The sequence below is a fragment of the Carassius gibelio genome, chromosome B3 (genome assembly GCF_023724105.1).
Source record: "Carassius gibelio isolate Cgi1373 ecotype wild population from Czech Republic chromosome B3, carGib1.2-hapl.c, whole genome shotgun sequence".
NCBI classification, from domain to species: domain Eukaryota; kingdom Metazoa; phylum Chordata; class Actinopteri; order Cypriniformes; family Cyprinidae; genus Carassius; species Carassius gibelio.
In genome coordinates, this window is record NC_068398.1 from 26,497,857 (window position 1) to 26,515,554 (window position 17,698).

At 36.1% G+C, this 17,698-nt stretch overlaps 1 protein-coding gene across 1 annotated transcript in view; it reads left to right on the forward strand.

Annotated features, from left to right (window-relative positions):
- Positions 1-17,698, forward strand: part of LOC127953954 (protein shisa-9-like) — a 68,493-nt gene that overhangs the window by 21,129 nt on the left and 29,666 nt on the right. Inside the window, exon 3 of the mRNA XM_052553344.1 lies at positions 12,535-12,650. Within this exon, the coding sequence (XP_052409304.1) occupies positions 12,535-12,650 (116 nt within the window). The remainder of the gene's footprint in view (positions 1-12,534; positions 12,651-17,698) is intronic.

A 17,698-nucleotide genomic window follows, 5' to 3' on the forward strand; every position in this document is an offset into this window, starting at 1 on the left:
TCAAGCGTTATCAAAGTTGGGGGTTCGATTTCCCCGGGAACACATGATATGTAATAATTGATAGCCTGAATGCACCGTAAGTCGCTTTTGATAAAAGCATCTGCTAAATGCATAATTAATTTTTTTATTTTATTTATGAATTGTTTCTACACCATACAGTATATCACACACACGCACACACACACACACACACACGCACGCACGCACGCACACACACACACACACACATATATGAAATACATGTTACAAAGGATTTAGCAAAATTCTTTTTATCATTTCTTTTTTAATTCAAAGAAAATCTTCATCTACTGTATGCTTTACTTTTTCATGCCTTGAAAGCATCTTTAAGGCAAACTTTATCACACCAACATCAAAGTTTGTCTAGCTCTATCATACTCAACCAGAAAACATTCGAATGACAACATGCCTCGAGCATACATCAAATACCGTTTTATTTATAGTGAGCCACATCTGCTGAAAACCCGACTGTATTTTGCCAAAAGCCCGTTCTGACCACATGTGCTTGACTTCCAGCAGTGTGTGACGGGGAGTCTTGAGTGTAATCACATCAAATACAAACGCACTCCATTTGTTCCCTGCGGTCTGGGGGTCTTTGATATTACACTCCATGCTCTATTAGATTACAACCCTCAAAGAACAACGTAAGTATGATTTGATTTTTACAGTGCATGTTTCTATAATTATTTTGTACCTATAAAGTATGTACGTGTAGGTAAGGGAACAATGTGTTTTGTTTGGGTAATAAGGAGGTAACAACCGGATATGCAACATGCAAAGAACTGCGTAAGTAACCTGAAGTTACTGTGTAAGTCTGTGTTTCAGTAATTATAGTGTTCCCATGGGTTTAAGAGAACAATGTGTTAAGGGGGTAGCAAACAGATTTACAAATTATTGGTTGCACTTTATTTTACAGTGGGTGTCCTTATACTTATAGTGTACTTACAGTGTATTTATCTAAGAAAGTTCTGGTAACACAAGGTAACTACATGGGGTTAGGTTTAGGGGTAGGTTCAGAGTTAGTACCTAGTTATTACAAAGCTATTGTAATTACTATAATAAGTACATAGTATGTACATTGGGAACAGGACTGTAAAATAAAGTGCTACCAAATTATTTATAATGGAATTATTTCCATTAAAACTTAACCGGTACCTATTCTATTACTATGCCAAGGATAAATCATATGTTTGGTGTAGCTTATATATAGGTTACATAAGCCTTTTATAATTAATGTTTTAGAGTACAGCCCGCAATTTATAGTATAGTGTAATTAAACAGAATTTACAAAGTAACTTTTTTGAAATTGTAGTGTACCTATTCAGTACCTCTGTTTAGGTTTAAAGGAATTATAGCCTGTTTGGGGAATAAAGGGGTAACAAACTGTAAAATGACTAACTATTTATACTGTATTACTATTTATAAGTATTTTGAAACTAAGGGGTACCTTTTCTAATATTAGGCAGTATTTATGATCTAACAACAATCTTATGTCTGGAGTGATTTAGAAAGGCAATATAGGTAGGCCTACTTTTTATAATTATAATGGTATTTTATTATAGGTATTTTTTAAGCATGGGGTAGGCTATATATTCTATTATTAAATGATTCATGATGGACATTACTTAACAACAAAACTAGACATGTAGTGAAATCATTTAATGATTTTCTGCTATGATTTATAACTTTCATTACATATATCAGATGCTTTTATCTAAAGCGACATACAGTGCATTCAGGCTATAATTGTTTTTTTTAATCAGTATGTGTGTTTCCTGGGACTTGAACCCATGATCTCATGGGCTGTAAAGGCAATGCTCTACCACTGAGCCACAGGAACACTGTACACTCATACAACAAATTGCTCTGAAACGATTGTTTATACAGTACAGGTAGGTCATACATATCATACACATTATTTAGCAAATCTTGTTTAAGAAAAAAAAATAAGTTCAATTTGTTCATGTTTTTGTGTTTGGTGTTAAGCACACAGAACTGCTTGCGATTGAACTCGTGTGACATGCTGCATGCTCTCCTTCACGTCCTTTACATTCCTAATCCAAGACCATCGGGTTACTTATTTGTTTGGGTCTTATTCAACCCAAATGGGGTTAAATCAAGTCAGCTTCCTTACCCAACAGTCTCAACTGAGCATTTGGATTGAAACAATTACCGGCGTGTTTTATATGTGGGCTATAAAAAAGTGCACAGTGTATGTTTTTGCTAAATCGTTTGCCAATATGAGATTGTTGTTAGATCGTAGGTATCCCTTAGTTTCAAAACGCTTACAGTAGAAATAATTGTGTAGTTTCACAGGTTGTTACCCCTTTATTCCCCAAATGTTGCATATTATTCCCTCATACCTACACTGAGATAGGCTTCTGAATGGGTACACTATAATTACCAAAAAATTGATGCTGTAAATTCTGTTTACTTATGCAGTACTTTGCAGATTGTAGTCTAAAGCATTACTGAATCATCCTACTTTGGTTGTGTATTTCTGTGTGTGATAACTTAGCATCCATGTTTAATTGTATTTCTACACACATACTCCACTTTGTAGCATATGTTCACAAGCAGGGTGTGTGTGTGTGTGTGTGCGTGTGTGTGTGTGTGTGTGTTTGATGCATCACAGTGACGTCAGTCATTTGGCTTTGCCCTGAAGCCTCATCTGTTCTGGAAAGTGCTCTGTGTGTGTGTGTGTGTGTGTGTGTGTGTGTTTGCATTCCCAGTGACATTTGCATGAGTGTGTGGCAGAATGGGGGAAGCCTATTGTGATGTTTTCATTCAGATAATGATGTGAGATGAGATAAAGGAATCTGATACAAGGGATAGATTTACATGGGCTGAAGATCTGACCACAGTAAGGCAGTAATCTGCAAGCAGCATTATCAGAATAGAAAAAGTCATATATGGAAGAAGCATTACTGAATTAATCACATTCACTTTTTTTTTTTACACTTCACTCTGTTTATGATGACAAAGGCCTGGAATAAGTACTACATGTGAACACAAACTTCTCGATATCACACATTGTGCATTCTCTCCTTTTTACTCTTTTTCTTTTATTGTAAGTCTTTTTCACATTTTGCCTTTTTTTCTGAGTAGTTTTTTTTTTCTTGTATTTTAATAAATTATACTGTAACAAATGTATCGCTTATTGTTTCTTAAAGTAAAGCCAATAATGTTAAATAATGGGACCTTACTATAAAGTGTTTCTGAATAATTTAATTTAAAAAAAATCATACAATTGTTCAATATTAAATATAAAATAATTTTTTCAGCACATTGCTTTTCCAGGTTTATCGTGTTTTATGCAAAAAGGAATATAAATGCAATAGAGCTTCAACCTGTATAAACAGCTAAACAGGAATAGTGTTTTGTTATAATAAGATGGATAGTGTTTGCAGTGCTTATAAACCCTGGTTGCTGACGCACACAGACAGACACACACACATGCATGCACACACACATATAAATACACCCCCTTCTGTGTTTCGGGACTGTTCTTGGCAGCTGTCAGATTCATTATAATTCGAGAGAGGGATCATAGATAGAAAGGGATCCATTTTTTAGAAGAATGACAAGAGACTACAAACGACTGCATTCATGTGCAGAAAACAGCAGAAAGACAGACACAGAGAGACGAGTACAGGCTGCTGCTGGAAAACAGACCTATGATCATGACATTTGGGCGACTTGTGCTGTTTGCTGAACTGTGAGTGTGTGAATGTGTGTTTGAGATGCCTGTGCCAATTCCAATTGGTGATCTATATAAGTTCATCCACAAATGTCTACACACACAAACATCCTAAGGGACAGAACTGTGTGTGTGTAAATTTCATTACCTTGAGGTTTGAAGTTATCCATATCAAACTCTGCTACTTACTACAGGACCCACTCTACATATCTCCCCTTTGCTAAATTCTTGAATCTGAGGGTTGAAATGGTGAGGGTTGTACTTTTTTTTTAATTTCCCCACAATGCTCTTGTCTCAAGTTTAGTTAATAAGCATAAGGTCTATAAATTTCCAGGAGTCAGCAGAGAGAATCTGCTGCTGTCAGGCGTTATTGAGTTTCTATAGAAAGTAAGTCAGGGAAGTCAAGTCAAACTGCATTGCTTTTCCGTTACCCAGCAAATCTTCTCTTCCCGCCAATAGATTACTAAAACAGATACATGCACTGACATCTGAATGATTTTATATCCAAGCAGACAACCTTGAACAAGACCACATGATTTCTCCTGTAATGGCAAGGGGGTGGTGGTGGGGGTGGGGGGGTTGACTAAGAGGTCTCTTTTACTCAGATTAGTGTGCAAAGACACACACAATCTCTGCTTTGCTGCTAACTATATCTGAGGCTCTTTGTAGTGTGTCAGGCACATCAGGGCCAAATATTTCCCCTACTGTGATATCGCTAATGGCTAATGCACCAGAAACACACACAAGCACACATATTTCCACACACACAAACAGACACATACAGTCTCTCTCACTGGAGTAGCATTAGCCCTGTGGCTAACCGGGCCACTCTGAACCATCTGCCTCACCAGCTCAAAGTTTCAACTAACTGATCCCCAATGCATGATGAAATTAAAAACTAATCTCTGTGCTGAAATGTATTTCAATGTTATGGATGCTTTAAACTTTACTGAAAATAAATAAAATGAGTGGCGTTTATTAACTTAAATGCAACCAGCAACCAGAAAAAAGCAATTATAGTGACGTCAAACAATGAATCGCGATTAATCGCATTCAAAATAAAAGTTTTTGTTTACATAATATATGTGTGTGTGCTGTGTTTATTTATTATGTACATATGAATACACACACAGTATATATTTTGAAAATATTTACATGTATATATATTTAGATTATTATATATAAATATATTTAATATATAAACATAGCATATTTTTATGTATTTTATGTTTTATATATATATATAAAAACACTCATATATTATGTGAACAGAGGCTTTTATTTTGGATGCGATATATTGTTAGACAGCACTATCAATTGTAATTTTTTATTCCATGGCAGAATCACAAAAACAAAAACACCATTGTGAGGTGTGAATGTAGAATTCTGAGAAACAACAGAATTGTGTGATGTAAACTCTGAGCTGTGAGAAACGAAGTTTGAGATATGACAAATTTTACAATTAGCTTTTTTATTTCACTTATTTTTTTATTCTGTGGTGGAAACAGGGTTCCATAAAAAGATGCATCATAACCATAGCTAAATTATCTTAATTATCATGAGCTGAAAGAAATAAAGATCACTGATCTGCTTTGCTAGCAGGTTAATTAGCTGAAATGCATCCTATTAGCGGCATCCCATCGCCACACAGAAGCTAGGCAGTGGGCTCGTGACTCATTCGCACGCGGTCATTATCTCATCAAAGGAAGACGATCTTAACTTGCTTTTGAATGTTATTTAATCATATGAAACATTAGACCTATATAATAAGGTCAACAGAAAGTTGGCTCCTGCTCCTCACCCCTTCCAACCTAACAAACAATCTGGCAATAATAAGGAAGTAATAAAGAAAACGGAAGTGATCACCTGTGCCCATGTAACCATGAATAACCAATATTAAATAACAAAATGAATGCTCTTACACATCCTATATGAGATTAATAATACAACATAATCAATCTTACACCCTGAAGCAATCTGCAAATTTGAACAGTTGCATGCTAGTCTAAATGCATAGCTCACACTGTTCACACACTCACACTGCAGTAACAACATGATGCAAAAACTAAAAAAGTCTATAAAATATAAAAAAACAAAAAAAAAACTTAGACCCATTATAGGCTATTAGTATCACAGGCTAAGATAGTTTCGACTTTGTATTATATGCTTTTACAGTATGTTTAAAATATATTTTAATCAATAAAAGAAGAAATCTATAAAAAAAAAGAAAAAAAAGGAAAAATGTTGGTGTGCTACTGTTTGACATTTTCTGTTTTTCATATAATATCCCATTCCTATAGTTAATTGGACTAAATGATAATGATCATTTATATTTATCAATAATATAATTAAAAAATAATGAATTTGACAGTGAAACAAAAGTGAAACAAAAATTTGACAGCAAAACTTTTGTCAAACTGTAACTATAAAATGTGTCACTGAAACATAAGCTGGTCTAAACTGCTCTGAGAGTTTTTGATATATCAAGGTAGTGACTACATTGATTAGGAAGGAGTCTAGCGTATAGGCCCATGAGTTCTTGTCAAAGTGCTCGCAGCCGAGTCTTAAAGTGAGTTTAGGAGCCAGTTGGGGGCACTTAAGACTGATTTGGGACGCCTGCAGTTAGTCTTTCCACCTGTGATTACCACTGGAGTGCCTCAATGGGATTTTTGCTGAAAAGTAACAGTTTAATTAAAGACCACATGTTTCTGTAATGAAAAGGGAACATGCTGAGAGAACATCAGCAAGATTGGAAATCTCTAACATAATTTCTTCTAATACACTCTTATTCAATCCAATCCAGCATATGTATGGCCAATCATACTTCCCCCGGAAGTTAAGACCATCACAGCACGATTAACGATCATTTTCTGACAATAAACAGCTGAATGATGTTGATTTGCTGCTCTGTTCTGAAGTATAAAATCTGGCCTTAGGTGAAACAGATTGAGTCATTTAAAATATTTAATTGCGAAACAGAACAGCAAGGGAACAGAGATATTCTTGGTGAACACAGCTGGGAGCAGATGAATGGAGCATATGTGTAGATGTTTCTCAGATTGCATCTACTGTACATGGGCTTTGTGCATCCTTACATGTGATCACGACATAATAAACATTCTCCTGAGAACAACTGTAGCTGAAAGAGAATCTTTCTAAACTGATATTAATGTTTAATTACTTTGCAGTTTGAGGAATTTTTCTTAAATATGTGGAATCGATTAAAAAAAAACACTGTTCCCTGTAGTCAAACACTGTAAAAAAATTGTGCCATTAAATAACAGTACTGGCAGCACGGTTGCCAGTAAGGTACTGTTAATTTACAGCTTTTTTACAATGTTTTACCGTAATTCTATCATGGAAATGAACTCCGCTCCCATTGCTTCAAACAGTTCGAGTTTAAAAACTAGCATCCATACGATGTTACTGTCAACTTATTTCATTTGATCCAACTGAGAAGAAATATTTCTTAGTATAAAACTGCAAACACGTGTAACAGTAAAGTAATTAAAATCATGACTTTTACTCAAATCACTGCAGTTCATTGTCAGCTATAGCACACATGTATGTGCTGAAGTACAGAGATCATCACTATGTCAGCAACTCCACATTTACTGTCTTTAAATAAAGCAGCAGAAGGTCAGCATTTGTGGTTCATCATTGACTGAAGCACAGGCTCTACTCTCCAGCGCAATGGTGAACCAAAAAACCACAGTACTTTAAACTAGCAGATCTCTCGTGCAAACACACATTAATACAGTTGAGTTCAGTATTTACGCTCATTATCAGTGTATGACTTTGCATAACTTTTTCTCTATGGATGTTCACAAATATTTCAGTCAAATTATTATTATTTTTTTTCATTTGGTGAATCTGACTCTTATATTTTACAGTATATTGCTGTTTTTTCCTTGACTTAACAGCAACAATCTGTAGAAAAACAGATATTTTTGCTGGCAAGTAAATAGTTAGTGAAGTTCATGAGATAATTCTGTGACTAATTAATTGATGATTGAGCATTAATAATAAACACCTGCTATTAACAAGCAGAATCAATGAAGGAAAGAGACACACAAGAACTTCAACTGACTTCAGCAAAAGCCTTAGATGAAACCAACTGATAAATTTATAAAAACAAGTCATCTCTCAAGATCTGATTAAACAATTCCTAAAACAGCTTCACGCATTACTAACCAGACCGACTTTATTTCTGTCAGATGTCTACAGAAGGTCTTATTGAGAGTTACAGAGGTTTAGATATATATGTCTACAGTGTTTACTTTAGTTGGGGTCTTGAAGCGTGACATTAATGTTTTATTTATTTATCTGCTGTAACAATGTGTTTTCGAAACTTGTTTGTTATAGCAAAAAAGAGCCAAAGAAAAAAAATGGTGTTGTTGTTTATGAATAGATAATATCAATCATCCTCTTATTTCTGATTCACTGATTTTATCTAGTCTCTTCTCTCACTGAATATCAATACTAGAGCAAAACAACAAGCACTGCTGAGCCATCAGTTATGAAAGACTTTCAAAAGAAAGAAAAAAAAAAACAGGACTTATTGCAATTTAGACACATCAAGAATCATTGTACGGATCACAACAATGGTGACAATCCGCAAAATAAATAAACAGATCAGTTCTGAACATCACAAAACATGCTACTAAAACTCAAGACAAATGCAAAAATACAAGCATAGTAAGAATTCAAGAAAATAAGTGGACAATTCAGCAGCATAATTTATTCATGCCACAATGCATGCTGGGAGTCATGGGTGTATTTTGTCCTGTGCTGGTACTCAGCATGCAATGCGTCCAACCCAATCTCACGGCAATTCGTACATATTTTACGAGGTTGCTTATTCATACAAAATTCGTACGACCACACTCATACAAATTCATATAATTTTTGCAAAATCATACATATTTCACGAGATGCACAATTTGTATGAATTTGTACAAATGACCTACACCACAACCAGCATTGCTTTACCATCCACAATAATTTTGCTCTAACAGATACATCTTGAAAAAAAAAAAAAAACAGTTATATCAAACAAACAAAAGCTAATGTTCAAAATTCAAAAGCAAACTAAAGCAAACACTGATCTCTGCAATGGTAACATCAAACGAAACAATTAAACATCATCATCTAAATCGCTGTAACTCAATAAGATCTTCTGTAGACATCTGACAGAAATAAAGTCGGTCTGGTTAGTAATACGTGAAGCTGGTAAAGCTGTTTGTTGATTGTTTAAATCTTCAGTTGAAGTCAGATGTTCTTGTGTGTGTCTTGTTTCTCTTTTCTTCAGTGATTCTGCTTGTTAATAGCAGCTGTTCATCAGTGTCTGAATTCACTCATTAGTTTTCATTCTCCCTGTCAGGTGGACTACATTAGTAAACTCATGTAGGCAATAGTGAATGAGGGTGTAGGGTGTGATTTGAGACATAGTCTCTGAATGTCGACTTTGAACGCTGCTGATTCATGAATGAAAAACAGCATGTTACTGTCAACATTTGGCAGATTTTTTTTACAGCGATTTTAACAGTGTACTTAAATGGCTGCATATTTGAGTTCGGAAATAAATTGGAGTGTTATTTTGAGGTAATTACAACTTTTTATCTCACAATTCTGACTTAATTTTTTCCTCAGAATTGCAAGATATAAACCTTCAGTTGCAAGTTACATGGTCCAGTTTTAAGGGGGAAAATATTTTTTTCAGAATTGGAAGTTTATTGCAAGTTTTCATCTCACAATTCTGTGTTTTTTGTTGCAATTGTGAGTTGCAATTGCAATTGTAATCGCACAACTCTGATTAAAAAGTGAGAATTGCGAGTTTATATCTCACAATTCTGACTTTATAACTCTCTCTCTCTCTCTCTCTGTATATATATATATATATATATATATATATTAGGGGTGTAACGGTTCACAAAATTCACGGTTCGGTTCGATACGATACACTGATGTCACGGTTCGGTTCGGTTCGGTTCGATACGTTTTAGATACAGCAAAATGTAAAAACATCTCAACTTTTCAGAATGCCGCAAGCGCACCGCGGGTCATGTGACAAGAACCAACCAATCAGCTTCATCCTTTCCCGTAACAACGTTGAGAGCTCAGCCAAGATGAAGGAACAGCTGATCATAGTTGTATATGGATTGCAATTTTGAAATAAATTCAGTAGCAGAGCTACTGCAAGCAATTTTTAGAGCTGCAAATCCATTTATCCTTCGCTGAAATTTCCGCGTCTCATGGAGAGAGCACGTCATTGTTGCTTAGCAAAGACAGACGCCTCATGAGCGCTACTGCCCGAGCGCTTTGGAAAGGAGGAGAAAGACGCGCTTAGCGTTTTCCATGCGTTTTTAGGAGCGATATGTGAACGGCCCCTAAGGCGCTCGCTCACTCAGCACGCGCTGAAGGCTCGTTGCAAAATGTATAATGCATTTAACAGACCAGAAATATAAGATCCTAAAATAACCAACAGGTCTGGTGTTTGGGTTGGATTCCCTGTAAACTATAGTGTCTAAATGCTGCAGGGATAGTTTGCTGCGTGCATGTTTCTCCTTTTTTTCGTCTTTTCCCAGATAGTACTGACGCATATATCCCAGATATTCCCGCTGGTTTTTTTTTTTTTTTTTTTTTTTGTAATCCCGCTGGTGTACCCTGTCATGTTGCAGATGCGACATACCGTTGTTTTTTTATCCACCACTCTCTTGCCATCACCATTATAGCTTAAAGGGAATCCAAAGTGCACCCAAACACCAGACCTGTTGGTTATTGGAGGATCTTCTCATTTCTAGTCTGTTAAACTCATTGGCTATTTTGCAACGAGCCTTCAGCGTGTACTGAGTGAGCGAGCGCCTGCTGAGTAGCCTAACATAAACATATAAGATGGTGTTTTTTTCTTCTTCGGGAGTGTCAGGGGCGTTGCCTGTTACGTTGTTTGGGTTATTGGGCTACCTTGTTGAACGCATATCATTATATTTCTTTCTCTCTCTTTTTTTTTTTTTTTTCAAATATAATTAATTACTCCAACGAACCGTTCGGTATACATAATGCGTACCGCGTACCGAACCGAAAGCGTCGTACCGAACGGTTCAATACGAATACGCGTATCGTTACACCCCTAATATATATATATATATATATATATATATATATATATATATATATATATATACGATATAGATATGATTTTGTTAGCACAAATTACCTGATTGTTTTAACATACTTTACCTTCATAATTGCAAGAGTGTATAAGCTATCTGATGATATAAGCTACCAGGATATGATACGACTCACTAGAGGGACAGGAAGTTTGTAGACAGCCATCGTCCTGTGTGGCCCATACTGGCTTCACAGGGCAGGACATCAGTCGAGCATACAGCAGAGAGCTGGCCGGAGCCGAGTGCCTCGTTCTCCTGGTCGTTATCATGAAAGAGACAGACCCTTCACTTATGCCTTAGCCCAGCGATCCTGGCAACTGTTGCTTTAGAACTGTCCCATGATTCCATCCTGCCCTGAATCTCAGCCTGTGGAATAGAGAATGTTGAGACAATGATGTCACAAGGAAAATAACGGAACCTTGAAGAGCAGAATTATTTTGATTTGCACTGGAATTAGTTCACACTTGCACTTCCTGTGCACCTAAACAATTTTAATGCATGCAACCATCAAAGCATTTGCCAGTAGGGCATGGATGAATGGAGAGGGCTGGTTGTTAGTTAGATATTATAGCTGCCTTGAGAGTTCAGATATGGCTCACTACTGGACAATTGGTGAAGGTTACGGTCACTGAAGCTCCCAGTGTGAGCTTTGGTTAGATTCTGAAGGTGAGAGCCGGGATTAGTGAACAAAGGAAGTTTAAAGGGGTATATTTAACATATTTCTAATAAAGAACATTATTTTGTGTATTTGGTGTAATGAAATGTGTTTATGCGGTTTAAAGTAAAAAAAACACATTATTTTCCACAAAAATTTACATTATTATTGCTCCTCTATGCCCCATCTTCTGAAATGCCTAGTTTTTTACAAAGCTCATCAGTCTGAAAAACGAGGTGTGCTCTGATTGGCCAGCTATCCAGTGCATTGCGATTGGCCAAATGCCTCAAGCGTATGACAGAAATGTAATGTCCCTTATCATACTGTGATGTGTGTCCTGTCAGAACACCGACGTGATGAGACAAAACCAATGAAACCCATTTCAAATGAGCCTTTTGTTGCATCCAAGTGGGAACAAAATTACATATTAGAGTGACTTATACTGTGTTTTTGTGCGTTGCGTTGCATCACACTACATAAAACATAAACATAAAACCACTTTTGCATTTCTGATCGGAGCAATGACAAACAACAAGAGCTACTCTACACTGCTCAAAACTCACGTTTGAATCGGCAGTGGCAAATTCTTTAAATATGTATGTACTTACAGACTGTAAGTCAGAACAGCCGGCATTGTAGTTTTTTGCAAATTTTCCTTACATCGTAATGTAGACATGTGGGGGCGTTTTAGGAGGACGTGTCCTAATGTCCTAATGTCCCAATGTCCTAATTCTTTCCAGAAATTGATCTTCTGCACTTTAGGAGCATGTTTGACTAAAAATCGCACTATTCGCTGAAATCTCAAGTTCATTCATTTCCTAAAGACATGTTATCCCAGGTATCTAAGACTTGAACACAAATGACTTGAATTAGTGAGACGTGACTTGGACCGAATGCAAAACACTGGGTTCATGTCTGGTTTGTATTACTCAGCGTTATATGCCAAGTGCCCTACTGAGAAACTGATGGTGTACAAACTTGTCTCCTTTTAGGGCCCTGACGGAACTGCTAAAACAGCCAGGCGAGCCCGGGGGTGTGGACAGAGGAGGAGGCCACCACCCTATCGGATCCAACGGCATCTCTGGCAGGTCAATGCGCACCAACAACGGTGAGTCAGAGCTCAAGAGTCATTGCTGAGCTGAATCTCAGGTGCTCACGGATATAATGAATTTCAAATCAAATATAATGAATGTCAAACATTCAGTGTTCAGGTAAAAAGGAGCCTTGACTGGTTGCTTGCATTTGTATTTCAATTGCCGATATGTGAGGCCTAGAGATTTTGGCACACAAATGTGAAGTATTGATATTATAACTGTTTAAATATGCATGTTACAAATACTTTCTATAGCCCAACTGTAGTTGATTTTGATACTGTGGCACTTTCAAAACATTGCTGTTTGTTTGAGCAGCCTTGCATGCTATCACTGGCTCAACTAATGGTGTCATTTTCAGCGAGGGTCTATCCAGTTGACTGACCAATTAAAACCCCTGGCCATTGATGTTGTTGCTTACTAAAGCTAAAATTATTTTCTGTAATTGAAATAAGGCTGAAAGAAAATAAAAAATTTATATAAACATTAGTTGAAGGACCCGTTGAAGGACCCTAATTAAATGAATATTACAATTAAACCTAACAGAGATATATAAATTACAAAATTACATAAAAAAACTAAAATATTAGCTGATTCAATAAATATTGTAATAGTGTATACTAAATAAAAAAATAAAAATGAAGGAAAATAAAATCCTTAGAATTTCTTTCTTTTTTTACAGTACAAATTATTGTACTTACTTGAGAGGCACAGTGACATAATTATTATTATTATATATATTTTTAATGTCTGCTGACAGGGTAAACCCTACTTTTATTTTATTTATTTTTTTATTTTTTTATTTTTTCCCCCCATTAATTTCCCTCATTGTATTTAAGCATAAAGACTTATTCTGAAATGTGGCACGGATTGTACCTCAAATTTAGTCTTGATGAGAATAGGTGTACTTTTACTTTTATGCGATCAGACATTCACCTTGGAGAAAAAGGGTGAAGAAAAGACTGCGAGAACTGCCTGTAATAGAACCTAAGTGCTTGTCTCCCCAGAGCACCTTGATAATCAAACAACAACACCATTTAATCATGACAATGACTTTTATTTTTATAATCCTGTTGGGTGCCATTAGAGTTCCAGCAACTACATTACATGTGGAAGCTTTGGGATGACTTTGGTTTGCTTGAGTAAACTGCAAAATTAATGTTTTTTAATTTATTGTATTTTATTTGTATTATTATTTATTTAGCTATGTCATCATTCAGTTCATCAACATTCACTTTTCAGTCAAAAATAAAGTTCTTGTGCGATAGCGAGCCATGTTCCATAGATACACATCGGCCGGCACCATTATTGAACACAATAAGGCTTAAAGGCCATCACCTTTTGACCCTGGGAGGCTAATGAACTGGAATGAGGGAGTAATTACATATACGGATATGAGCGGTCCTACTGCTGCTCCTCTCAGCCTAGGAAGAGGAAGTGGCTTAACAAGGCAACTGTGCTAATTAAAGCATAATTAAGACATTTCAGCCAAGACCTGCTGATCAAGAACACACTGTCCTTCTGTCTGAGAATTAGGGACCCATTTATCTCTCCATCTCACACACGCACTTCATCACAGGTGTGAGTTTTCCTTGGGAGTGTGAGAATTTCCACTGTGCCAGTGTTTCTGCTCGTACTTCTTTTATCTTCTTCCTCTTCTAAATCCACCTCTTCAATAGGAAACTAATTAAGTGCTCATTAATCCAGCTTGAATACACTAAGGGTCACAAGGGTCTTAGAATGATCCATCTGCACATACACACACAAACACAGCTGAAAAGTTGTGACAGAAAGACCCACGGTGACACGGGTGGTCAGGAAGAATGGATTAGAAAGGAGGAAAATAGAAATGAGGAGAAAAAGGTCAAGTATGATGATGAACTTGATGAGAATAGGAATTTTAAATAGGGGTGTGTAGAAAGAAAATTGATGTAAATAAATAGAATAATAATTTACCGAAAGCACAAAAATTTATTTGATTCACTGATTACTATGAAATAAGTTTGTTGACATAAATGCATGATAAATTATTATTTTAGTTCATTAGCTGAACATACGAAAAAATATGTATAAAATATATACAATTATGTATTCATAAAATAAACTATATAAAGTGGTAAATATAAGAATACAAAATAACAATGAAAAAAATACAAAAAATCTAAAATGTAATGAAAGGATCGACATTATGCTGGTTTCAGATTTTCAAAATAATTGAACCCTCTGGTGCTCTTCGGCTCTACGGTTTAAAAAAAAATCACAGCTTCATTGTAATGGCATGAATTTGCTGACGTTTATGGTATTTGGAATGTGAACACACACAAAAATTGAGGGCTTGATTCGAGCAGGCTAAGTGGTCGTAAAAAAATTGTCACACCTGTGGTCTTCGGTCAGAAATGGCTGACCATACTAAATGAATGGGAAATTGACAAAAAACATTGATTTTTCAATCAACAAGATTGTGTGCAATCTGCAAATATGTCACAATGCTTGAAAAAAGTACACAGCAATGATAGGGTGAAATTTTAAACCATCAATAGCGCAAAACCAACACATCCATTCACACGCATGTGTACACACAGCTGTGGCCTAATGGTTAGAGAGTTGGACCTGTAACCTGAAGGGCGCAGGTTTGAGTCTCAGTGCTGGCAGGAAATGTAGGTGGAGGGAGTGAATGAACAACTGTCTTCCACCCTCAATAGCCATGACTGAAGTGCCCTTGAGCAAGGCACTGACCCCCCCCGGCGCTGGATCCACAGTACAGCTGCCCACTGCTCCGGGTGTGTGTTCACTTCTCACTGCTGTGTGTGTGCACTTGGATGGGTTAAATGCAGAGCACCAATTCTGAGTATGGGTTACCATACTTGGCAAATGTTACGACTTTCACTTTTTTTATACAGACAACCTATGAACAGGTGTGACTGTTCAACTACAAAACAGTAAAACATCAATAGTGCAAAACAGACACATCTACTCACATGCAGGCATACACACACACATACACACACAAACACACACACACACACACGTGCGCACACAATACACATTCAGATGAATTGGTATGGCTATAACCATATAGCCATAACGAGTCAGTAACCTGAAATAAGAGTTTGAAATCAGATCAGACCCAAAAGGATTAAACTATGATAAAATGATTAAAACATTTAATTTTTGTTATATTTTTATAGAACTGTATAGCTTTATCTGTGTTCAGGGTTTACTATAGTATTTATAATAATAAAAAAATAAAAAAACAAATCAAAATAAAAACATAACATATATATTTATGTCTAAAAACAGTGAATTTATAGGGATTTTATTTAGAGGTATATGGGACTCTATTTGGGTTACATTTCAGGAGTCCAGTCAAGTTTGACTGTGAAGACCACCAGTGTGACTCCAGAGGGCTAAATAAAAGTTAAGGGGAATTTTGTTGGTAAACCGTTGTTAATTTGTGATGTAGTTGGTGATTTCCCCTCTTTTCTGGAGTGCAAAATGGTCTGCAGTCTTTGTTGAAGGAGTCCAGCACCTGAAAAAGTTTGAGAAGCACTTTCCACAGGAAAGAAATGAGATTTCAGGAATCAAGAAAGCCAGGTGAGGGAACCTGGCAGAGAAAAATAGAAGGAAGATGAGACAGAGATTGAATGAATAAATAGTAAGAGAGAGATGGAAGTGGAGGAAAAAGACCTAAGGGGAGGAATAAAGAAAGAGCAAATGAGACAAGAGGAAAGATGAATGAGTGTGGGAGAGGAATGGTGTGGGTGTGATAGGCTGTCGAATGAAAGGAGAATTAGAGCGTTGTTTAGAGAGGAGAATGAGAACTGAATGAGAGAACTGTCTCTCCTTCTACCATCATCCTTCCATCCTTCCACACTGTTTGTGCCGTGGACATTAATAATATCATGCAGCTTATTGTCATTATCACCCACAAACACCCTGGCATTATGGTGGCAAGTTTTGCAGCCAAAAAAACAACAACAACAACAAAACAACAACTTTACCCTCTTAAAAATAAAGTGTTTCTAAAGAATAACAAGTTATTAATGAACAGCGTTAGGGGTAATGCATTACAAGTAACGTAAGTTACGCAAGATTACTTTTTTCGTAACTAGTAAAGTAACGCATTACTTTGTAATTTAGAAGGAGATATCTGAGTTACTTTTTCAAATAAGTAATGCTAGTTACTTTGTTTTCCCATGTATTGATTGACAGCTGTCATGTTGTCATAAGTGCAGAGGTTGTGTCTGCGCTGTGTGAACATGATGTTACTGATGTTCTAGACTAAATATAAACATGTATTTACTTACTTCACCTGAACAAAAACAAACTCAGTATTCATCAAATATTAATAAAAACAGCCAAGTGCAAACTCAAAATATTATACAAACCTGCAATAATTCAATGTTAAATAACACAAATATTTTTTATGTATTTAATCCGATTTTATTAGCCAATGTCTTTGATACTGAACTTTCGATGATCCAATTCAGCTAAGCAAAAATGACACATTTGTGTTGAATTCTTTTGTTATTGGTGAATGGTGTTGAACTTTCTTCTCCTGCGTCATATTCTTCATGCAATTTGTTTGAGCTGCGCCCTCTACTGTACAGACATGAATTCACTTCCTTCAGCCTGAGGTTTATTCGTTTCACTTCTAGTGTGAAAGGGCTTTTGCATTTGTAAAAGAAGCATTTTTTTTTATAATAAAAACAAACAAACAAGCCCTGCCTAGATTTAAAAAGTAACTCAAAAGTAATTACTTTTTAGGGAGTAACGTAGTATTGTAATGCATTACTTTTTTTAAAGTAAATTCCCCAACACTGTTAATGACACATTTTGGTCCACTCTAGAAGCTACATTACAAATGTACTTCATGTCAGCGCAATAGCCTTGTGAGCTACAGGCGTCCCGAGTTCGAATCCTGACTCGAGGACCTTTCCTGATCCCACCCCCACTCTCTCTCACAGCTCTGATCTGTCCTATCATAATAAAGGTAAAAATAATTAATCCGTTTTATTGATTTTTAATCAGACTGGCAATATTTTTACGCTTGCAAAATAATTTT